Source organism: Manis pentadactyla, chromosome 14 (genome assembly GCF_030020395.1).
Source record: "Manis pentadactyla isolate mManPen7 chromosome 14, mManPen7.hap1, whole genome shotgun sequence".
Lineage (NCBI taxonomy): Eukaryota > Metazoa > Chordata > Mammalia > Pholidota > Manidae > Manis > Manis pentadactyla.
The window spans coordinates 20,070,437-20,094,526 of record NC_080032.1 but is presented as its reverse complement, the minus strand read 5'-3'; the positions used below and the strand labels follow the sequence as shown (position 1 = coordinate 20,094,526).

The 24,090-nt window shown below is 49.2% G+C and overlaps 1 protein-coding gene across 3 annotated transcripts; it reads left to right on the top strand.

The window, feature by feature from the left end:
- Window positions 1–8,166: 8,166 nt before the first annotated feature.
- SDSL (serine dehydratase like) lies at window positions 8,167–20,153 on the top strand. 3 transcript variants are annotated; one of them, XM_036929384.2, is made up of 10 exons: window positions 8,167–8,360; window positions 10,143–10,403; window positions 12,004–12,198; window positions 12,436–12,475; window positions 13,192–13,331; window positions 14,429–14,517; window positions 15,252–15,479; window positions 18,398–18,501; window positions 18,646–18,770; window positions 19,792–20,153. In XM_036929384.2, the coding sequence occupies exons 2-10, from the start codon at window positions 10,293–10,295 to the stop codon at window positions 19,960–19,962; spliced, it is 1,203 nt and encodes a 400-aa protein (XP_036785279.2). In that variant the 5' UTR covers window positions 8,167–8,360; window positions 10,143–10,292; the 3' UTR covers window positions 19,963–20,153. The 3 variants fall into 3 exon arrangements, with proteins under 3 accessions (XP_036785279.2, XP_057347472.1, XP_057347471.1); XM_057491489.1 differs by lacking the exon at window positions 10,143–10,403; XM_057491488.1 differs by lacking the exon at window positions 18,398–18,501 and having other exon boundaries at window positions 8,178–8,360.
- The last annotated feature ends 3,937 nt before the right edge of the window (window positions 20,154–24,090 follow it).

Sequence of the window (24,090 nt, the reverse complement as noted above, 5' to 3'; positions counted from 1 at the left end):
GGCTGGCTGGGTGGAGAATATCAATGAGACAGATGGCAGTGAGGGCACAAACAGCCCACACAGCCATCCTTCTCTGTGGGACAAGCTGTCCCCTCTTGCTGGCCCTCTGACCTTCCACAGGCACCCCCAAGCCCCTTACCCACCCAGGGGGAATTCCACAGGCATGCCTTGGGGATACAGGGTGGCAGAGATGGAATGAAGTGGGCATCCACGCAGCCTCCCTGTGTGCATCTGAGTGCATACAGCTGGCATATTGCCCAAGCGTCTCATGCCAAGTGTTTCTCATGTTTCACTTAACCCTCAACCAACCAAGTGAGTGGGCATTTTGAGTCCCATGTCAAAGATGAAGAAATGGGCTCAAAGGTGGAGTAACATTGCCCAAGACTGGCCAGGTGACAGTGATGGGAGGCAACCTCAGGATTTCTGAGTTCTTTGTGGACACAGGGTTGCTGGAGAGGTGGGGGTCAGGGAGGGACATCTGGCCCAGCCTGTTCCCATTCGGAGGTCCCAGATTTAGGCTTTCGATGCTGTCTCCACATGAGGTCACACATGCAGCCAGGGAGCTGGCCCTAAAGGAAGACAGCTAGCCAATGATGGATTAATCTCCACTCCAAGGCAGCAGCGCTGTGGTTGGGGGGTAGGGAGCTGCAAGCGGTGGAAACAAGATGATTTTTCTGTAGACCTCTCTGTACTGTTTCATTTGTTTCAACAAAAATGTATCACTGGGTGATTTGAAAAACATCAACTCAAGATTCAATCATATAAGAACCAAAAAGAGGGGAAAAGACAAAAATGAATACCACTGTTGTTGACACCCTGTCTGGACATATCCTTTTTAAAATAATAACTTTATTCAGACCTAATTCACATATCCTAAAATTTACCCATTTGCAAAGTATCAGTTTTAGACCATTTTCATCATGCCCAGTAGAAAGCCTGCACCATTAACAGCCACTCCTCTTTTACTCCTTCCTCTAGGCCCTGGCAACCACCAGTCAGCTTTCTGCCACTGTGGATTTATTCCTTCTGGACACTTCATGAAAGTGTAGTCATATGCCATGTGGCCTTTTGTGTCTGGCTTCTTTCACTTGGCGCCATGTTTTTAAGGTTCATCCACATTGTAGCAATAGGTCAGTAGATTATTCCTTTTGATGTCTGAATAGTATTCCATTGTATGGATAGACCACCGTTTTATTATCCACTTGTAGTTGATGGACCTTTGCTGTCTGCATGTTTGTTACCTCATTTTGTTTTTTTAAACAGCTTTATTGAGAAATAATTCAAATACCGTACAAGTCACATTAAAAAAAAATTAAAGTATTGTTAATATACAATCTTACATTGGTTTCAAATGTACATCACAGTGGTTCAACAGTCCCCATGCTCAAGTTATACTGTGATTGAGAATTATTGTGCCCCTTTACCCCAGTCTCCCTCCCCCCGGCACTTGCCCCACCCTCCCCCTTGGTAACCACCAGTCACTTCTCAGTGTCTGTGAGTCTGTTGCTGTTTTGTTCCTTCTGTTTTGCTTTGTTTTTATCTTCCACAAATAAGGGAAACCATATGGTATTCGTCTTTCTTCACCTAGGTTAGCTTCATTTTTAAATAGGTAAAAAGTGTGTACATGTGTGGGTATGCGTGTGGTTCTGTGTCCCGTCACACGGATGGCAACCTGAGACTCTAAGAGGGCAGGGGACCCCCCAAGTTTCCCCTGGGGAAACTTTGGAGCAGAACCTGGTAGCGTGTTGGTGTCCTGGGGACATTCTGACCAGTCAGCTGTTGCAGGGTCTTGGGGGAAGGCTGACTGCTGTCACTGCACAAACCTCATGGGAATCGGTCCATGCCTGTGACTCTAGCATCCAAGGCGTGTCCATTTCCAGAAAGCAAAGGAGCCACTTCCCTGACGGGCCCAGTCCAAACCCAACTTTTGCCATTGACTTGCTGTATGACATTGGCCAAGTCATTTAACCTCTCTGGGCCTCAGTTTCTTTAACTGATAATAGTGTCCACCTCTTAGATTTGTTATGAGGATTTAATGACCTAACTGGTGTAAGGACAGTGCCCAGCATGGGTATTTAATAAGTGAAGACCATTTTCAATTTCTGGTACACAAGGGGGCATTTGCATCCTTATTTAGCTCTGGGTGGTGGGGCCCAAGGATTCTCCCAGCCCATCTAGTCCTCCTTTGAAAGGTCTTAAGAAGTAGGGAAAGAAAGTGAAAGTTATCTTCCCCTACTTAACAAATGGGCAAACTAAGGCACGGGACTATCCCATGCAGGGAGGTGAGGGCAGGACGTGGGGCGGGACGTGGGGCGGGAGTCTGGCTGGAGAACCTGGGGCAAGTTGCCTCCGTCACCTCTGACTGCTGGCCTGTGACACCACAGCCTCCCGGGAAGTGTCCCTCATGATGGCCAGCTCAGCACGTCCTTGGCTGTGGGAGGTGGGGCCTCTGACGGGTGTTTTCACAGCTTGGGGAGGAACAGACAGCTTTCACCTCTATTTGCCCTTCCTGGCTGGCACAGCCAGCCCCAGTCCCCTGAGGAGGTAAAGTCCCCAGCTCCTGAGCCCATCAGACCTGGGCTAAAACTGACCCCCAACTGTGTGACCTTGGCTGGCGCGTCACCTAACATCCCTTAGTTTCAGTTTTCTGTCCCGAGATATGGGGACAATGACATGTATTGGATATTGCAAGACTTAGAGATAATGGCAGCCCAGCGCTGGGCATGGCATAAGGGCTCAAAGAATAGCCGCTGCTATTATGGTCACTGTTGGTCTTCTTCTCGGTGCTCAGGACTTCCCACCCCTCCTGGTCCCCTTTACCTGAGGTCACTCTCCAGGCCTGGGTCCTCATTCATGTCCATGTTCTCAAATAATCCTCCTTCATCACACTTGCTTCACCTCTGCCTTTCCCTTGATTATGCAGACAAATAACTCTGGCAAAAGGGAAAACGTTGTTATGAGTGATCCCCGGGTGGTTCCCACTCATCGCCTCTTTATCTAATAGTTGCAGCCGATGTCTTTCCCAGCCTTCTCTCTGTCATCTGCCAGCTTCTCAATATCCACATCCAAGAAGAGGGCCTGTTTCTCTATCAATTTTAAAACATAGGACTTTTGTCAATTAAGCTCTATGTTAATGAAAATGTTAAAAAGCCTCATTATTGCAGCATCCTCGGGGGAGAGGTATTGTTATTTTCCCACTACTTTTGCAGGATTGGGAGTAGGGATCTAAAGAAAAAACGTTTTCTTTTAGAATTTCTAGAATTCTCCTACATTTCTGGAGTATGGGCATGTAGGAATTCCAGAATTTCTGGGAATTTCCAGTTTCCCCTGTATTTAGCAACTTACATCAACATGGGACATTTGTGACACTGATTGAACCGACATTGATCCATTATTATTCGCTGAAGTCCATAACTTGTTCAGATTTCTTTAGTTTTTCCCTAATTCCTTTTTCTGTTCCACATTACATATGCTTAGCCTGCATAGGGTCCTCTTGGCTTTGAGAGTTTCTTAGCCTTCCCTGTTTTTAATGACCTTGACAGTTTGAATAGCACAGGTCATGGATTTTATGTTTTGCTCCCAAGTAGGCTGGGGCTATGGGCTTTGGGAGGTAGACCACCGAGAGGAAGCACCATACCCATCTTATCATTAGGGTCTTATCAACTGACATCACCACGTCCCTGTTGATGCTGACCCTCATTGCCTAGCTGAGGCTGTGTTTGTGAGGTGTGTCCACTGCAAAGCTCCTCTTTTCAGGGCCTGGGATTTTTTTGAGTTGCACCCATCTGTTTGCCACAATGACCCACTGTTCATTTCGTGTATTTACCCTCCCTGTTTTGTAATTGTGTTTCTGCATGTCATTCAGGGTGGGGAAGTTATTACACAAAGGGGAAGGATTTACTAACACCCCTTCCCCAGTGACGACAACACCTCCCACGTTGGGTCCACACTGCTTCCCGTACAGACTCTCTGGCCTGTTCCCTCCAATACAGTAGCCACGGGCCTGCTGTGGCTGTTTACATTTACATCAGTAAATATTAAGCAAAATTCACAATTCAGTTCCTCAGTTACACGAGCACCGGTGGTGAGGGGCTATCATACCAGACAGTAAAGATCATGGGACATTTCCATCATTACATTTTCATTATGGCCCCCTGCCTCCTGCTCTGTGCTCCTTCACCCCACCTCCTCCCATTACCCCAGGATAGTCCATATTATCAGCATTGTTCTCCATGAGCCTATGGTATTTATACAATCATAGGCCGGTATATCAGGCAGTTTGGGTTATTTCATTAAAAAAAAAAAGTCATTACACCTTGTACATTTTTTTCTTTTCCCACTTACAAAGCATCATGTGCATCTCTATGGGTCAATAGATTTAGATCTAATTTATTCTTCATGATGGCTGCATAATATTCCACAGTGAAGGTGTATTATCACCTTATTCAACCATTTCCCAATTCAAGGGAATCCAAGCTTCCAGGTTCTTTTTTTTTCTATTCTAAATAGCACTCTAATAAATATTCTCATACAAACATTTGTGCCTTCTGGTACTTCTTATTTTAGAGAATAAATCTCCCAAGTTAAGATTTCTTGGTTAAAGGGAGGAATATTTATAAAATTGTAGTCGATTCTGACAGATCTATTTTTCAAAGGGCTGTAGCAATTCCTGATCACACCAGCAACATATGAGGATGCCTATTTTTCCTCATACTCACCAGCCCTGGTTTTTATTGCTTTTATGCTTTAAAATAGTTTTTGCCAACTTGATCTTTTTTTTCTTAATGGCATTTTAGCGTTGCTCTAATTTGCATTTTACTGTTGCTGCATCTGTAATGCTCTATTGCATCTATCTACTGACAGGGCCTCTGTAAGGCCCCCTTGAAGGCTGGGAATGTATCTTATTAGTCTATATCTCTCCTTTCATAAGGCTTAGATTTTGGTAGTTTAGAGTAATGTTTGCTGAATACACAGATGAATGGCTTAATTCTGAAAGCCTGGTTCACATGGACCAGCATTTTCCTTGACTTTGAAGACAGATATTAAGCTATCCTTTTTTTTTCCCCCCTCTGGGCCTCAGTTTCCCCATCCACAAAAAGGATGGATTAGATGGCCCTTGAAGATTCTTCTTCCAAGCAAAAAAAAAAAAAAAGATTCTTCCAGCTCAGCCATCATGGCTAAGAATTTGTAAGTGTCTCAGCCCTAGAACATCCAGGTTGGATTTGGGGTCCTTTAAAGATTGGTCCTGTGGTCTATTTGCTGAACAACCTGAAGCAAGAAACTTAGCCTGTCTGTGCCTCGGCTTCTCCCTTGGTAACTGACTCCTTTCCTTTTCAAGGGCAGGAGGGGAGAGGGAGAGTTCCTCTGCACAGGGGTCTCAAACTCAAATATCCCCAGGGGCCAGGCGGGGGACTGTTTGGTGTTGGGGAGGCAATAGGGAGAGCTGGGGACAGCTGCACATGGAGAGCCATGTCCCTCTACAGAGGACAGAGTGAGTCAGCTCCAGCCAGCAGAGATGTGGCCCTAGTTTGAGGCCCTCTCTGCTCTAGAATGATTCATCATCTTGGCAAGGGTGGAAGAGTTGAGAATTCAGATCAGATGCTGTGTTGTACTGTTAGAAGACCCAGGTCCAAATCCCAGCTGGTTTACCCACTAACTAGGTCGGTTACTTGCCTGCCCAAGCCTGGCTTCTTTCACCTGTTTAATGGAACTGAGCCTCTGTGACTTGGAAAGCACATGACACACAGTCCAGGGTTAGACCTGTAAGTCAGGAGGGCGCAGTTCGCAGTTCCTGTGTCCAAGCCTCCATCCCTCCTGTCCACGCAGTTCCATCACCCTGGGAACAAGAACATCAGCTGGGCCAAGGATGATGAAACAAAGCTTAATAAATAATCCAAGGCACTGGCCAGGTGGGTGTTGGTGGCCTGAAGTGTCAGGGACAGGGGCTGTCTGACGAAGGTGGCTCTGGGAGGGGGCAGGCTGTGACCTGGGCCGCCTCTCCAGCCCCACCTGCTCTCTGAGGCATCCACCCTGGCTTCTTCACCCCTTCCCCTTCCAAGTTGGAGCTCTGGAGCCTCCCCCTCTGGGCCTGAGTCCTGGTTCTGCCAATGCTGTGTGACTTTGGGAAAGTGACTTGGCCTTTCTGATCCAAATCTGATTTTACAATAGAGGGTTTATTACAATATTGACTGCCCCTGTTACTGTGAGTGTTCTGTGATATAGTGATGTCATGTTCCCAAACCTCAGACATCCCTGTGCCACCTTTGTAATTTCTGCCCTACTGTTGTGCACACTGTTATTATAGTAATAATAACTGTAGCACAATAGCAATGAGCAGAGAGCACCTACTACTGTCCTGAATATTTTGCATATATTAACTCACTTGATCCTCACATCAACTCCACCAGAGAAGTAATATTTTATCTTCATCTTGCATGCATTGTATATGCATGCAAATACAGTTGTGGAAACAAGGCACAGAGAGGTTAAGCAACTTACCCAAGATCACACAGCCAGTAAACAGCATAGCTGGTGTTTGTACCAGAGCCTGGCTCCAGGGTCTGTGTTCTAACTCCTAGGCATTCTACCTTTTCATTCTAGAAACTACTACTACTGCTGCTACTTAATATTTTGTAAAAGACTCCATTTAAACTTTAATTCCTACCTTAGTTTCTTCCTAAGGAACAACAGTCACGAAATCATAGGTTTGATATCACTCATGTATATGTATATAAATATATCTCCCCTAATGCACAGAAATAAATATCCAACTATTAAAAAAACTTTTGAGATATGCTTTTCAACACAAAAGGGCTGGCATATACTAGGCATGCAATAAATGCAGTGGTGTTGTGTTTCTTGTCAAGCCTGAGCTGTGTGCTAGGCATAACACCTCTCAGGAAGCCCTCCTTGATTCCACCCTACCCCAACTGCCCTCTGGGAATCTTCTGCTCTCTGATTCCCTAGGGGACATTAGAGTTGTCACTGAACTGGGTATCTTCCTTTCTCCTCCAGGCCAGGTATCACTTTGGGGCATGAACTGGGTTTTACCGCCTGTGTTCCCAGTGCCCAGTCCAGGACAGAATATCTGACAAGGATGGGTGTATGTTTAACGTGAGGATGGGGATGAAGCTGCCAGAGTTCTCATCAAGGATCATGGCCAAGCAGTTTGACTTGACCCCAAGCAGCCAGGAGTTAATCATCAAACCTGGGTGAGGACACACACAGTCCTAGAAGGGCACAGAACATCTGGGTTGCTAGGTCTTTCCTGGACTTTACCTCACATTTTACTTACAGGGAAACAGGCCCAGGGGTGGATGTGACTGGCTCAGCTTCACCCAGTGAGTTAATGCCAGACACAGGATGTGAATCTGCTCACATCACTTCCCTACAGCCTTCCATGACTCCCTAGTACCTGTGGGTTAAGGTATAGACCCAGGATGGGCCCAGGTACCCCTGTGCACTCTGCCCTCTTCTCCAGTCCCAATGCCTTCTCTGGTCTGGTCCTACTGGACACTTTTCTGTTCCTGGAACATGTCACATTTTTCAGTTTCAGACCTTTGCGCCCCATTCCTTTGTGCCCTGATTCCTGGCTCGGCTCAGTCTTCCCCTCGTCCAGGAAGCCTTCACAGCCCGCTGGGGCCAGGTGAGGTACCTGCTCTTGGTGCCCACAGCCTGCCCCACCTCCTCCTGCGAACACCCGACAGCACTGACTGGAACCACTCTGCAGTGGCCCCTGGGGCTTCATGAGGGCAGAGGCGTGTTGCCTTGGTTCAGGCTGACGGTCCTAGGGCCTGACGTATAGTAGGCATTCAATAAATATTTGAGTGAACGGATGGTCAGTCATTCCTTTGAACAATAAATAACTGGGCTCCTAAGTTGGGTGTAATATATCAGAGATGAGTTGTTTCAGACAAAAATACGCCTTTCTCATGTGACAGGTAGCAGCTGTTTCTTTGTCCTTGTTTTCCTGTCTCAGACCTAAGCTGATCCCGGGTGGTCCAGGGGAAGTGATTTGGTATTTGGGACAAGCACTAGACTTGGGAGTAATCTGGAGGTATCTATGCCACAAAAGGAACAGTCCAGCGTGAGAAGCAAAGGGTGTCTCTTGCTGGCCGGGTGGCCTCGGTCAACTGAGTGCCCCTCTTTAAGCCTCAGCTTCTTCATCTGTCAAATGGGACCAGATAATGCGTGTGTTGTGGACAGTGTGCAGATAGTGAAGGTCGTTTCCTTCTCCTCCTTCCTCCACTGGGAGCTGTCCCTTTAACGTGGAAGGAGGGGCCAAGGCCACTGGGAGCGCTGGTGCCCAGGCAGGCTGGTCAGCTGTGGCCCAGCTAGCCTGGGGACTGCTGGGCAGGAAGGTAAGGGGACCCGGGGCCTAAATGGTGCCCCTGGGGCTCTGTGTGCCCGTGTGAATGTGAATGTACAGCAGTCTGGAAGGTTCTGGGACAAAGTCCAGGATGAGTGGGTGGGAAGGGGGAAGCGGTGCACGGCCTCTGTGTTCCTAGCACACCCGTTAGTGTGCCCCGGGGCCTGGCTTGCCTTGGAGGAGAAGGCTAGGTGCCGGGGCCCTTGGGACCAGAGAGCAGGTCCTGGCTGCCCAAGGGGCAGGACTGGGCATTCTGCAAGCAGAGGGTCAGCCAAGTTTCCCCAGGCCCCACACCAGGGATTCGGCTGTGAATGTCACACAGGTGGCCTCTGGAAAAGCCTGAGGGAAAAGGGAGGTAGGAAAGGTAGATGGCCCTTACTCCAATTCACAGATGCAGCAGGGGAGGCCCCAAGGACAAGAGAGTGGCTTGGCCAAGGACATGCTTGCTGGGACCTGAAGCCCAGCCCCAGCCTTCCCGCTGCATTGCTCTGCAGCAGGCCTGGGGCTTCTGCTTGAGCCCCAGTAGCTGCCATATGGGGTGAAAGCTGTGTGTCCCTGGGCCGAGGGCTCAGCTTGGCCTCAGTCCTCCATCTGGGAAGACTGTGCCCGATGGGCATCTGGACTTGGTAAGGTTGTTTACAACTTAGGGCTTATTCATTTGACTGATGCCTACCATCCTCTGGTGGGAAGCTGGGTCTAACCAGTAAGGCTGGGGGAGCCTGGGGACTAAGCCAGAAGCATTTGGCTCCTAAGGACACCTGGCAATTAAGTATTAAATGCTCATACCTTTAAGAATGATGCTAATATAATACACGAAGTAGGCATGGTGGTTAAAAGCACAGATACCAAAGCAACTCCCTGAGTTTGAATCTCGGCCATGCGGTTTCTAGCTGTGTGACCTTGGACAAGTGATGTAACCTCTCTGGGCTTCAGTTTCATTATCTATAAAATGGAGTTAATTATTGAACTTATCTCAGGGTAGTTATAAGGATTATATGAGATAATATATAAGGTTCTTGGCACAGTGCCTGGCTCACAGTAGGCCCCACACAACTAATGGCTATTATTATAATATGTCAGGTACAGAGTTGATGCCTTTATTACATGACCTCACAATCCTCACAATGATTTTATGGTGCACAAACTCTTTACCCAGTTTGTTGTGTGGTTAGCTCATTCTCATTTTGGGAGTCTTAATTTTAATGGCTCCTAAGGACACCTGGCAATTAAGTATTAAATGCTCCTCCAAAAGGTCTTTCCTCACCCCCCTGCCCAAAGTAGATCCCCTGATTACTTTCTTAAAGACTTCCTATATGTACGTATTTCTCTCTTAGCTGTGTTCACCATTTCTGATTATTTTCTTTCTCTATATAGTTTTTTTATTGAATGCTGATCTTCCCGTCAGACTATAAGTCAGCTTTAAGATTGGTTATCTGACTTGTTCACTGTGGTACCCCCAGTTCCTAGGTCAGGGCCTGCACCTTGTGGGTGCCCTATGCACATACTAGAATAAGGATAAGCATGCCCACGTTGTTAGGAGGCCCAGTGTGACAATGCCTCCCGAGGACTCAGCTTATGTCTGGCACACGATATGGACTCAACAAAGGGTAGCTATTATTATTATTAATCCACATCATAAATCTGTGGTTTGGAGACTGTTATTCCCATTTTATAGAAGGGGAAACAGACACAGAGAGGTTGAGACACTTGTTTGGGCCACACAACGAAAAAGTGAGAGCTGGTTTCTAACTTTATTCTCTGATCAATCCCAAAGCCCACATTCTTGGGCTCCAGAGCAGAGGTGAGGCCCAGGTGGCCGTGAGAGGAGTCTGGTTTGGGCGGCCTGGGTAACTCACGGCCAGTGACATCCCCCATACAAGAGGTGCCCTTCGCGGAACTGCGTGGAGGTGGCTCAGACTTCGCCATGGCGCCATGCCTGGGGAATCCCGGAGCCGTCCCAGCAAGGACCCCGGGGTCAAATCGAGGAGCAGGAGACCTGGAACCCGGACCGAAAGTGGACAAGTTCAGGCTTGTGGTGGGCGGGGGCGGCTGCCGCGCTCCCCTTAGTGGCACATAGTGGAACTGCAGGGGCGGCCTAAAGCTTTTCTGCCCTAGAGAAGCAAAGAGGGGCTGTTTGCTCCTTTCTGTTTTCCTCAACAAAGGGTAGCTATTATTATTATTATTTCCACCCTCTCTTCTTCTTGCCCTTCCCCACCGGTTCATTCACTCGCCGACTCACTCACCCTCACCTTGGCTTCAAAGCTCTCCATGGTTTCTCACTGCAAGTAGACTTGGAATAACCGCAACGTGGAACGCCCTCCTCACACCCCTGCCTGCTTCTCCTTGCTCACCTCCTGCTCTTACCTCCTACACTCAATCCCTTCTCTCCACACCTGCAATACCCCATCTTCACTTCTCTGTCAAAGTGGGTCTATCTGTTGTTCCCTGTCATCCCAGGAATATGCTTTTTCTTGGACTCCCTTCTTGTCTGTCACTCATCTCAAAGTTCCCCTCGGAAACACGCAGATCCAAAGAGACCTAAAAGACCTCTCCACCAGCCAAGACGCACAGGTCCCATCTGCATCGTGATCCAAATTGTTAAAAACCTCAAACCACCACCAGCCACAAAACCAACCGTTTACCCAGTTCAATGAGACAAATGGAAGTTTGAACAGTTACCAGATGTTTGATATTAAAAATTATGATTAATATTTTTAGATGTGATAATGATATTGTGATGACATTTTAAATATCAAACTAAAGCATCTAAACTATAAAGCATCACTGATGTATGATTTCCATAAAATAAAATTAGCCATTTTCAGTTAGAATTCCCCTAGTTTGGACAAATATATACAACTGTGAATCCATGTGGTTATGTTATTTTAAAAGAGTTCTTTACTGTTAGAGATAAGTGCTGAAAATATTTACAGATGAAATAACATAGGAGGAAAATATAATAATAATAATAATAAAAGAGAAATAAGTGATAATACAGGGAGGGGAGAATGGGTGCAGATACGGATGAAACAAGTGGCCGTGAGTTGATCAGTGCTGGAGAGGAGTCATGGCCACACAGGAGGTTTATTATACAGTTCTTGACATTTTTGCCATGTTTAAAATTTCCATAATGTAAGTTTTAAAAAGTTACTCTCTTGAGAGAAGTTTTTCCTGACTGCCTGTGCTAAAATATGCACCCTCCCCCGCACCCCGAAACACCTGTCTCCCAAGTAGAATGTGAACTCTGGTGAAGCAGGGTCTGCCTCTGACTTGTATACTCCTGGGTCCCCAAACCTGGAACTGCCTGGCATACAGTAGGTGCTCAATAAATGTTTTGTTGACTGAATGAATGCATGATGAATAAATTCTGCTGTCATCCATTCATCACAATGTATTGCCCATGTTCTACACCTCCAGCACTGTGGGCAGCCACGGTTACAAAAGAAAGGGGCCCTCATCCCAACCTCCTTGTCCAGGTGGGGAAAACTGAGGCCCAGAGAGGAGCAGAGTCTCACAGCTTGGCCACCAGATGGGGTTAAGAGAGCCAAGGTCTTCTCTACTTTCCACCCCCTTGCCCTGGTTAAGGGGAAGCTTGCCTGGAGCTGTTGGATTCTGATATTTGTGTCCTCCTGCAGGCCCTCCAGGTGGTTGTGGGAATGGAGTGCTCACTGGCAGAGCGTGCTAATAGTGAGCACTTCCACATAGTCACGCCCCTGCTGGAGAGCTGGGCACTGTCCCAGGTGGCGGGCACAACTGTCTTCCTCAAGTGTGAGAATGTGCAGCCAACTGGCTCCTTCAAGATCCGGGGCATTGGGCATTTCTGCCAGGAGGTGAGGGTGTGTTGGCAGGAAGGGTGAGGAGAGGTGGTACAGGAAGGAGGGGAGGGGTGAGGGATCTGAGCTGGATGGAGGAAGGCAGGAGTGGAGAAGGGAGCTTGTGTAGATGGGAGGGGCAGGATGAGGGCTGGTGAGTGTTGGAGCGGGGTGGGGAGGGTCTGAGTCCATCCCACACAGGCTTCCGTGACTTCTGCTTGGCTTAGCCCCCAGTCCCACTCTCTCTCTTCCCAGGTGGTCAAGAAGGGATGCAGACACCTGGTGTGCTCCTCAGGTGACCTGGCCCCTTTCTGCTTCATGAGGACCCTCAGGGCTGGTGTGGGGAGGAAGAGCTGGCTGGAGCAGCAGATGTCCAGGGCTTAGCCTCCTCTTAAAGGTCTAGCCTCATGAAGGTCATGGTCACATGACCACTTCATATGTCCTGTCCCAGCCCTCTTCACATCAATCAGGACTTGTGGGAGAAGTGACAGAAACCCAATTCATAAAGGTTTAAGTTTCAGGGCTCCAAGAACTGAAAATTCATGGGATAAGTGGCTTTCAGGCACAGCTGGATCCAGGAGCTCTTGCTTGTATCTCTCCATCTCTTGGTGTGTCTTTCCTCTGTACTAGTTTTATTCTCATCTAGACCTTGTGGTAGCAAGCTGGCCATTGGGAGTTCCAGTCTTGCCTCCTACTATCGTACCAACCCTACCAAAAAGGGAGCACCCCTTCTGAATGGCTCTCCTCAATCCATAGATTGATCTTTTTGGCCCAGCTTGAGTCATGTACTCATCCATGAGCCAATCACAGGTCAATGGACTGAGTTCTCTGATTGACTCAGTTGAGATCACATGTCCACCTCCAGGGCCAAGGAGAGGACTCAAAGGTGGGGTGTATGAGTGCGGGGATGGAGTGACTCCCAAAGGGACATGGAGGGGGAGGAAAAAGTGTGTCACAGGCTAAGGCAACTATGCCCACTGCACCCCCTAGCCCCCACTATTGCCTCCACAGGCGGTAACGCAGGCCTCGCTGCTGCTTACGCTGCTCGGAAGCTGGGCATCCCTGCCACTGTTGTGCTCCCTGAAGGCACCTCCCTGCAGGTGGTGAGCAGGCTGCAGGGGGACGGGGCTGAGGTTCAGCTCACTGGAAAGGTAAGGGCTCCAGGAAGGGGAACGCAGCTGGAGCAGGCTGTTTCCTGTATCCCTCTCCTCATCCCTGAGAGACAGGCTCTCCTCTTCCTTTTGATGAACTGTGCCTGGGACCCAGTCTTCTCTTGGGGTGGCTGAGCTGAGGGGTGGGAATGAGATGTAATGTATATTAAGGGTGGAGAGCCCTGCTCTTCCCAGCCTGAGAAGACTTTCCCTGCACGAACCTGGAGAAACAGGAAGCTGGCAATTACCAGGAGTGATCTTCCCACATCCTCACTAACACTTGGTATTATCCAGTCTAAAAGTTTAGAATTTTTGCCATTTGATGAAACAGAAAGTATAAAGAAAGGGGATGGCAGTATCGTTTCTCATTCTGAGACCACCCCCATGTGAAAGATGCCCACTGATAAGGATATCACTGATTCACCTTGTTACCAAAGAAACAGAGATGCAAACATGTAATCCTTCTACCTTCCTGGAAAGGAGAAAAAAACCATCCCTAAGAAACAGACTTTTTAAACCCATCACAATTAAAATTAAAAGTCATACCATGGTACCTGAAAACTGGTCTCTAAATACGTAGTGTATACAGTTCCCTCCCTTCCTTCATCTGTTTATTCATCCCTTCAGCCATCTTCCCATCTGTCATCCTTTCTCCATCTTTCTCTCCCAACCATCCGTCCTTCTTTTCATTTATCCACCCATCCACCCACCCATCCATCCATCCATCCATCCTTCTGCCATTCATGCATCCTTCATTCCATCCATCGATCTGTCCTCCCTCCATCCCTCCGTCCCTCCCTTCCTTCCTCCTTCCATGCTACTGGTTGGTTAGGAGTGGAGACCACCTAGCTGGCCTTGGGGTTCACTGTTCCTAGCATTGCAGGCTGGCCTGGCTTTATTCTTTGCAGCAAGACAGGTCCCCTTGGAACTGTGGGGAGCACATGACTTCTGTTCGTCTCCCTGGAAGCCTCCATCCTGGTCCTAGGAGGCTGTGGGGCCCGTGCCAGCTCCGCTCGCACCCAGGAGGCCTCTGGCTCTGCTCCAGCTTCCATAGCAGCCTGATTCCCTGATCTCTGGGGACTCCGGTTTTTCTTCAGGTCTGGGACGATGCCAATCTGAGGGCACAAGAGTTGGCCAAGAGGGACGGTTGGGTGAATGTTCCTCCGTTTGACCACCCCCTGATATGGTAAGGCTGGCGCCGCCACCCCCCACCCCCCGCCATGGAGCTCAAGGCTGAGAGTTGCTCTTAAAGCCAGAGTCCTCCCACTAGACAGAAGGGGGAACTGAGGCCTAGAGAGGAAAAGAGGCTTGGACGCCAGGCACACTGGAGTTCAAACCCTGCTTCTGCCACTTGTGAGTCATGTGCTCGGTGCCCAGCATCTCACTGTCCCTCAGTTTCCACATGTGTAAAATGGAAATGTTAATAATAAACCCCCTTTATTGAGTGTATACTTAGGGACACATTTAATCCATTTAATCCTCCTCAAAGCCATGGAGGTGGGTGTTTGATGACTGTTCCACAGATGAGAAAACTGAGGCACAGAGGGGTCAAGAAATGTGTCTGAAATCACACAGCTAGTCAATGGCAAAAACATTGGGTTGTTGGCCCAGAAGTTGAGCTGGGCTCCTTCCAAGTGCTCTGCTGGTTCCCTCTTAACCACACACACAAAAATCACCTCTTTCCAAGGTTTCTAGGGGATTCAATGGGATAATGGCTGAGAATGTGCCTGGGTGAGGGGGGTGGTGAAGGGGGAAAGAATGAGTGAATGAATGAATGGAATGGATGAAAGCTAAGTGAACTAAGTGTTGCAAGTCCCCTGTCCCTTGTTGTGGCTGGTGATGAGGGGAGTTGATATATATGTGAGCCTTTAAGTTTGGGGGCGACTCTCACCCTGCTCCTCCCTCCTACTCCCCCACCAGGGAAGGCCACGCCAGCCTGGTGCGGGAGCTGAAGGCAGCGCTGGGAGCCCCGCCAGGAGCCCTGGTGCTGGCGGTAGGGGGTGGAGGACTCCTGGCTGGGGTGTCAGCTGGCCTGGCAGAGGTGGGCTGGCAGCATGTGCCCGTGGTTGCCATGGAGACCCGAGGGGCGCACTGTTTCAATGCAGCCATCAAGGCAGGCAGGCTAGTGACACTGCCAGCTATCACCAGGTAAGTGTCAGCTGGGGGCATTTTGGGGTAGCTGGAGAGCAGGCCTATTGCTGCCCTTAGCCCCCCAGTCTCAGCCAGGGCAGGTGGGTCTCCTTTACCCTGGGACTCTAACTGCTATAACGTGAATCCAAATTAGAAGGCAGTGCTGAAAAAGTCGATGAGAGATATGATTAGTTTAAGTCTCATTAATTAATTAACAAGTTTTCACTGGTGTGTATCATTACAAAAGTTAAGAGTGCTCCAGATACATTAGAAAATGTAGGCAAGCAATAAGCAACAGAAAACCAAATGTCACACTCAATTTCACCATCCAAAGATGACCAGTCAGTTGCCTTTGCCCTAGGCTTTGTTTCTTTTCCCCTGTGCATACATAATTGCATACAAGTGAAATGTACCTGGCACACAGTAGGTGCTCAATAACTGTTTGCGAAATGAATGAATGGATTACATATTTTTAAAAGTTGGGATTGTATTCTTCATTCAGTTTTATAACTGTTTTCTGGTGCATAATATATATTGTGAACAAAGTTTCATTTTTTTCCACAACATCACTAGAAAATTGTAACTAATTTTAATTCAGCTGAGGAAAACTTCTTATAAACAAACTAACAGAGAGTGGTCCAGCCTCCAGACCCTCCCTCACTTTATATTCTTCATCACCATCATTATCATGGATGCTGTACTCATTTTCTGGGACTGCTATAGAAATGACCACAAACTAGGGGCCTTAAAACAACAGAAGATTATTCTTTCACAGTCTTGGAAGCTGGAAGTCTAAAATCTGAAGTTAGAAGTCAGAAGTGCCACGCCACCCCTGAAGGCTCTAAAGGAGGATCCTTCCTCACCTCGTGCAGCTTCTGGTGGTTGTTGGCAATTCTGGGTGTTGCCTGACTTGTAGACACGTCACCTTTCCTCTGTCTTCATGTGGCCTTCTCTGTGTGCCTGTGCTCTGCTTATAAGGACACCAGTCATGAGATTTAGGATCTACCTTACTCCAGTACGATCTTATCTGAACTAACTATATCCGCAAGACCCTATTTCCAAAAAGGTCACATTCAGAGGTTTGGGGTAGACATGAATTTGAGGGGAGATGTATTGGATCCTTTACAGATACCAGCACTTCCCACATTTTATTAAACACCCATTGTGTTCTGGGACTAGGATATAATGATATATGACAGGAAGGTGTTTAAACTCAAGATAGCCTGTTAAGACATCTTTATTAAGCACCTCTGTGCACCAGGTTCTGGGTAACCAGGTAGAGAAACAAACTCAGTTCTTGCTTCAAGGAGAATTCTATCTGAACATATGAGTCTCCTTCGTGGCTTTCCAGTACCTTCCTTCCTTGCTGGCCCCTTCACCCATTTACAGTACACAATTCAAAGACTTTTAGTATAGTCACAGTTTTGCAACCATCACCATAGTCCATTTTAGAACATTTTCATCATCTGCAAAGAAACCCCATACTCTTGTGCCATAGCCCTTCCCCCCAGCCACAAGCCCCTCGTCCCCCTGGCTCTTGGCAGCTATTGGTCTCCTTCCTGTCTCTGTGGATGTGCCTGTCCTGGACATCGCATGTGGATGGGATCATGTTCTATGTCCTTTTGTGTCTGGCTTCTTTCACAGAGCATCATGTCTTTGAGGTTCATCCATGTTCTACATTTATGGCTGAATACTATTCCATTACATGGAAGGACCACATTTTGTTAATCTATCCGTGGGTAGGCTTTTGGGTTGTTTTGCTTTTTCAGCTATGATGCGTGGTGCTCCTATGAACTCGTGTGAGCATCTGTGTGGATGTATGCTCTCTTTCTCTCAGGTGGATCCGTAGGACTGGACTGGCTGGGGAATCCTTGCTGCCACTGGGCCCTTACCCCAGCAGCAGTGGGTCTTTCCTCCACCACTGCTCTACATGACTCTTCGCTCTCTGCTTAACCCCGCTGATGCCTTCCTCAAGCACTCAGACCCAAATGCAAACTCCTCCTCACTCCACTCCAGCCACTAGCGTGTCTTCCAGTCTCTTGAATGGGTTGTGCACTTTCCTACCTCTGAGCTTTTGCATAGGCTGGTCCCTCTACCTAGAATACTCTTCCACCCACCCTCCTTTTTTGGCTAGTTTCTCCCACCTCAGAGAGCTCTCCTCGCAAGCCTGTCTTATGGAGGTTCCCCTCCCAAGGGCCTCCCTTACAGTGCCTTCCTACAGTGGTGCTTATCTCCTTGTTCTTGTGTTTCCTCAGTTACTGTTGAGTCCCCTCCCAGGCTTTGTTCTTAATAGCAACAGCCATAAAAACCACAGCTACCCTTCTATGTAACGTACGAAGTGTCAGGCTCTGTTCCAAGCACTTGAAATGTTTTAACTCAGTTCAGTCCCCAAGAAAACCTCATGAGCCAAGTACTGCTATTATCCCTATTTTTCAGATGAGGAAACTGAGGCTTTGAGAGGTGAAGTGAGTTTCCCAAGGCCACCCTGCTAGTGCAGATCCAAGGTTTGAAAGGCAGCCTGGCTCCAGAGTCCATGCTCTAGGCCACTAGGGGTGCAGAGCCGGTTCTGCTGGACTCACCAAAGGCTCTCCCTGCCCTGAAATTCTTCCCAGCTCAGAAAGGTACTGGCAGGTAGGTGATCCAGAGCACAGAGATAAAGAGCATGGACTCTGGAGCCTGGACTGGAATCCACAATCTGCTACTGACTAGCTGTGTATCTCTGGGCCAGTTACTTAACCTCTCTGAGCCTCCATTTCCTTACCTGTAAAATGGAGGTCATCAGTTTTGAATTCAAGGGGTTAGTGTGAGGATTAATACAGGAAATCTATGCATCCAGCATCTTGTAAACATTCAATAAGTATTAGCTATAGTATAGACGTGATAAATATTAGTGAATAAAATGAAAAAAATCCTTTTCTCTGTTTGACTTTCTGTAGTCTGTGCAAAAAATGGCACAATCATGGTTACAGAGTCAGAGGAGTGATGTGCATTTGTCAGTCATTCATGGGACACACAATTTTGGAGCACCTCCTGGTGCCAGGTGCTGTGTTGACTCTTGCAATGCTGACCCCAGCCCACTGCAGGATGGGAGGGGGCCTGGGGCTCTGGGGGGGGGGTGGAGACCCTACTCACTAGCTCCTCCCCAAGCCCCTGCACTCCCCGCCCCACCTGCCCCTGCCTTCAGTGTGGCCAAGTGCCTCGGTGCAAGGACTGTGGCTGCGCAGGCCCTGGAATGCACGCGGGAGTTCAAGATCTTCTCTGAGGTGGTGGAGGATGTGGAGGCCGTGTGTGCTGTGCAGCAGTTCCTGGGTGAGTGAGCGCTGCCCCCCGCACACCCAGGCTCGAGCATATGAAGACCTGGACTCCCTAGCAGTAGCATGTTCTCTGTTGTCTGTATCCTCAGCACCTTTTGCAGGGCTGGGGTATGTAGTAGGCACTCAAGTGCACGCTGAGTTGGTGGAAGGGGTGGGGTGAAGAAGGAGTGTGCCATGTATCTCTAGCTTCCAGATCTTTGTCCGTTCTCTTCCTCCCTCAGGCTGCCCACTCTGGGCCCTGCTCCCTACCGATTTCATGTGACCTGGGGCTGCTCAGTCATCATGGCACCTCCTCCAGGCAGCCTCCTCCGATCTCCCATCTCCAACCCCCAGGGCTGGAGACTTCCTGTGCACCAATCCCTCTGTTCATAACTGCTTGGCTCTTGTTCATCCACCTCACTAGACTGTGAACTCTGTGAGGTGGGGCCTGGCAAGTCCTGGTCCCTGCTGGAGCCTCAGGGCCTTCCTAGCACAGGGTCTGGCAGGGAATGGGTTCTCAATAAATACTTGTTGGGTGAATGGATGAATGTATGAGTGAGTAGAAAGGTAGATAATGAGTAGATGGATGGATGGATGGATGGATGGACACATTGATCAATGGACACATTGATGGATGGACAGATAGTCAAATGATGGATAAGGGATGGATGGATGGATATGTTGATTGATGGCTACACTGATGGATGGACAGACAGACAAATGATGGATAAGGGATGGATGGATGGATATGTTGATTGATGGCTACCCTGATGGATCGACAGACAGACAGACTAATGATGGATAGAGGAATGGATGTATGGATAGAGATGAAAGGCAGATGGATGGATGGATGGATGGATGGATGGATGGATGGATGGTCAGACTGATGGATGGAGAGGGTCAGGCCAATGATGGATTGTGAGATGTCTGGCTGGCTGACCAGCTTCAGGAATTTGTGGTGCCCAGAGCATCAAGCACTAACTGATCTTCCTCCTTCTCTCTCCTCTCCTTTACCCCCATTCCCCTGCTCTGGACAGATGACGAGCGCATGTTGGTGGAGCCTGCTTGCGGGGCAGCCTTGGCTGCCATCTACTCAGGTCTCCTCGGGAGGCTCCAGGCTGAGGGCCGCCTGCACCCTTCCCTGGCCTCTGTCGTGGTCATCGTGTGTGGAGGCAATGGCATTGACAGCCGAGAGCTGCAGGCTCTGAAAGCCCAGCTGGGTCAGAGCTGAGAGCTCCTGGTCTGGGATGGACCTTCTGTCGCTGGCTGGGGCCTCTGTCATGGGCTGTAGTGGACACTGCCCTGGGCTCCTGTGCAAGCCACCTCTTGCAGGAAGCCCTCTTAATGGCTCCCTTTGGCTACCCTACAGCCCTGGCCAATAAACACTTTCTGAATTGAATTTGTAACTCCACTGGGACCAGCCTTTCTATCTTCATGAGCTCATAGAAGGAACACAGAAACCTTGGGTCTGGCTCTGTAATGAAGTGACTCCCCGTGTCTCAGAGCTTGGGAACGAAGCCAAGGATTCAAAACTCAGGTCTCGAAGGGAATCCATCCACACTGAGCTCCTAACAGCGCTTCCTGTCCCTGGGACACCTGCTCAGGAAGTAGAGGAGGACATTCTTTGCACACATGCTCAGGCCTGGGCTGGTGAGGACACCGCCAGTCTCTATCAAGTGCTTATGTGCCAGGAACTCTTTTAAGACATTTCTATTCATTGCCTTCTTTAATGTTCACAAAGGCGCTATTAAGTAGGAAACATTATTATCGTCCCTTTTCTACAGATGGGGAAACCGAGGCATAGGAAGGCGACCTAACTTATTCTGGCCCAGCCAGGTTCAAACCCTGTGATTTTTCAATATGGCTCTATATTTCCCGGGCCACAGCCTTCTTTGTGTAGGGGTCGGTGGTGGTGGGACATTGGGGAGTGAAGGACTCCAGGTTGGTCTGGACCCCCCTGTGGGTCGCAAGGAGGATGAGTACTGGCCCAGGAATTGGGCATCTCCTGCCAGTGGGAAGGATCTCTTAGGAAACGCGAGGGAGTAGTAGAATCTCTTGGAGCCACCAGGGGGCAGCAAATCGTCTCCAGTGGAAGCCTGGCTCAGCGCATCTCCCTTGCCTCTACCCCTCCTGGGTCCCTCACCCCAGCGGGGTGGGAGAGGGGTGGTTCTGAGGTCCCAGAGATGGCTGGGGCCCGCGAGGTCTTGGCGTGGGGGAGCCCTATCCAACCCCTCACAGCCCTGCAGAAAGAAGGCTCAGAGTGTGGGGTGCCCAGTGAGGCCCCCTTTCTTTAGGGCTTTATGACCTTGGGCAAGTGCCCCCTCATCTCTCGGCCTCAGACTGCACCTCTGTGCTGAAGGAGGCCCCCATGGGGCTGCCCACCTCTTTTCCTTTGCCCCAGCTCGTCCCTCCCCCGGGGAAGCTACCCCTTTGCTCAAGAGGAGGATTTGAGCAACTGCTCTGCTTCTCCTGTTGCGTCGGTCTCATGCTGTCCTTGACCCCAGACATCCCCTCAACTGCTGGGGTTGCCCCTCGGAAGCCACCAGAACCCAGCCCTATTTCCCTGGAGTCGTACTGTGTGAGCTCCCCAGAATGAGGGGACTTGGAGCCCCAGAAGTGGCCTCAGCCAGACCTTGAACTCTGCTTCTACTTACTAGCCTGGCGACCTTGAGCAAATGATGATCCCTTTCAGCTCCTCAGTATTCTAAGCTGTGAAACAGCTTGTTTGTGGATTCTTCTTATGGACATGCAGTCTTTCAATAAATGTTAGTTTTTACTATCACCTGAGCAGTCCTCCCCAACAGCAAGGGGTGATACATTTATTCATGTATGGAGCACCTACTGTGTGCCAGGGGGCTTAGCAGTCATTTCATTAAACCCTACAATAACCCACATGGTAGATACTATTATTAGCTTCATTTTTGCAAATAGGGAAACGGAGGCACAGTGCAGGTGAGCACTTACTACAGGTCACACAGCTGGACTGGAATCCTGATACATAAACTTCTGAAGTTCATGCATCTCTAACCACTATTGCTTTTACACTTCCTTTACTTTGCTTGAGCTGTGTCCCCCGCCTGCCATGCTCTCCATGCTTCTAAATCCTACCCATTCTTCAAACCCAGTGTGAAGGCAGCATCCTCCCTGGAGCCCCTGGGGATTGTTTCAGCGATGCTCTTCCCCCATCCGTGCTCCTCTAGGTGAGTCGCAGAGCTCACTTAGGTCGCAGGTGCTCTGTCTTCCAGTCAGGCCTCTGCCCTTGGCTGCACCCCTGGGAGATGTGTCAGCTGCTGTTTGCTCCCCTTCTGGTCTTAGCAAGCTGGAGATAAGAAGCCGAGGGGCCTGTTGACCCCCATCTAGATAATATGTGCCAGTTATCTTAGTTTGGCCCTTCCTGGTTGGCACCCAAGGAATGCCAAGGGGAGGGTGGAGGGAGATAAAGGAAGAGGCAAGGGGGAATGGAAGCTGAGGTCGTGGGTGCTGTCTCCTGATGTAGCAGGGTGGAGGCACAGAGACGCCCCATTCTGTCTGTGCCCTCTGGGACAGCTCAGCAGGGAAATGGGGAGACTGCCAGGAGGGACAGGAGCTTCTCTCCTGTGTTTGTTCAGGGCTACACAGAGCATGGCAAACTGGGCTGCCGGCTGTGTGTACCTGCCGAGAGTCACCTGGCCTCCTGCCCTAGCCGGGGCCCCTCCCCTTTGGTTCCATGTGGGTTCTGGTGGCTGCGGCTTCTCTGTCCCCTCACTGGGCCGGCTCAGCGTCCTGCCTCTAGAGGCCTTGACTCCATCTACTTCCTTGCCCCAGCCTTAAACCAGGCTGACACAGAGGCTTGGGGTCCAGCCTTTGGCTGGCAAAGGAAGTGTTCTTACCCCTGAGCTGGCCACAGGCAATGCAGGGGCACAAAGAGGAGGACTAGGGCCATGCCACTGCAGCTCCGCCTTCCCCAGCCTGAGCAAGAGCCCAGCACAGAGCAGGGCACATGCCCCAGTACTTGCAGAGAAGGATCTGACCCTCATGTTGTGGGAGTGATGGCTCAGGCTGGCTCTGTATCCCAAGTTATTGGTGTGGGGTTGTGTGTGCCCCTGTGTACTTGTGTCTGTGTGTGCATGTGGGAGAGCGCACATGCATCCATGTATTTATGAGGGACTGCTTGCAGTGAACTGAGGGCTATTTGATTTCCCTCAAAGTGTGTAGTGCTTCCCATTTTTGCATTTGGGGGTTATAATCCAATCACTAGCCAGACAACCAACTTACATGTCTATAGTGAAGCAGCTTGGGGGATAGACGTCAGGTAATAGTGGGGATTGGAGCAAACTGGGGAGCTCATGCTCTATCTAAAGGAGGTTGCCACTGCTCAAATCCACCCAATTGCAGGCTCAGAATAATGGATCTCCTCATTTTTCAGCGTTAGCTCAAATTCGAAGCAATTTAGGAAACACCATATGCTGTTTGCCCATATACTCATATAAAGGCTCTGACAGGTATGGCAGGAAAGTCACTTCTCTGAATCAAGGGGAGGAGCATGTGACCCCAATCTGAGTCAATTCAAGCATTTTTCCCCCCTGGCCATCCTCCACTCCCACCCTGACTGGTTCAAGGGTGGGCCCAGGAGCCATGCTGTCAAATCAAAGTAACTCTCGGGACATCAGCAGAGAACTAGGAGGCACCCACGGACTGTACGTTATGCATTCCCCTTTAGGCTGAAGCCTGATATTTCTGTCATTTGAGACTAAAGGATCCTGACTGATGGCATATGCATTAATACATGTCTCTTGAATTGCCCTGCTTTGAGCTGCCTAGGTTTGAGCCTTATCTGCAGTTGGCCCTCCCAAAAATGTGGGCAATCTGGGCCATTTGTCTTTCATTTCCTCTACCTCTCTTTAGATGCATGTAATTCTTGCTCCCAGGCCTGAGAGTTCATGCTGCCCACCCTTACAAGAAGAGTAAAGCATAATCCAACGTGACATTGCTGGCAGGATGGGGCCAGTATTTTATGAAGCTGGGAGAATGTCTTAGATCACTGGGTAGGAGCCCCTTTTGGAAGTGACTGGAATGGGAAGTGGGGAGTGGTGGTTGAGGCTGGTAGGGTCTAGAGATACCTCCTCCAGCCCTTTAGGAAGATAATTGCCTAATTTTCTGTTTATGCTTAGAGGTCTGGGGTCAGCATCACTCGGACTTATGCCCACCCTTCCTGGGAGGCCTGGCAAGGTTGTTAGCTGGTGGTGAAGAGGTTGATGAGGCCCAGAGAGGGGCAACTACTTACTCCAGGTCACCTTCATGCTGCCCTGGTAGGGCGTTTTGTTTTCATGAGAATGTAGAGTCCACTTATTGGTGAC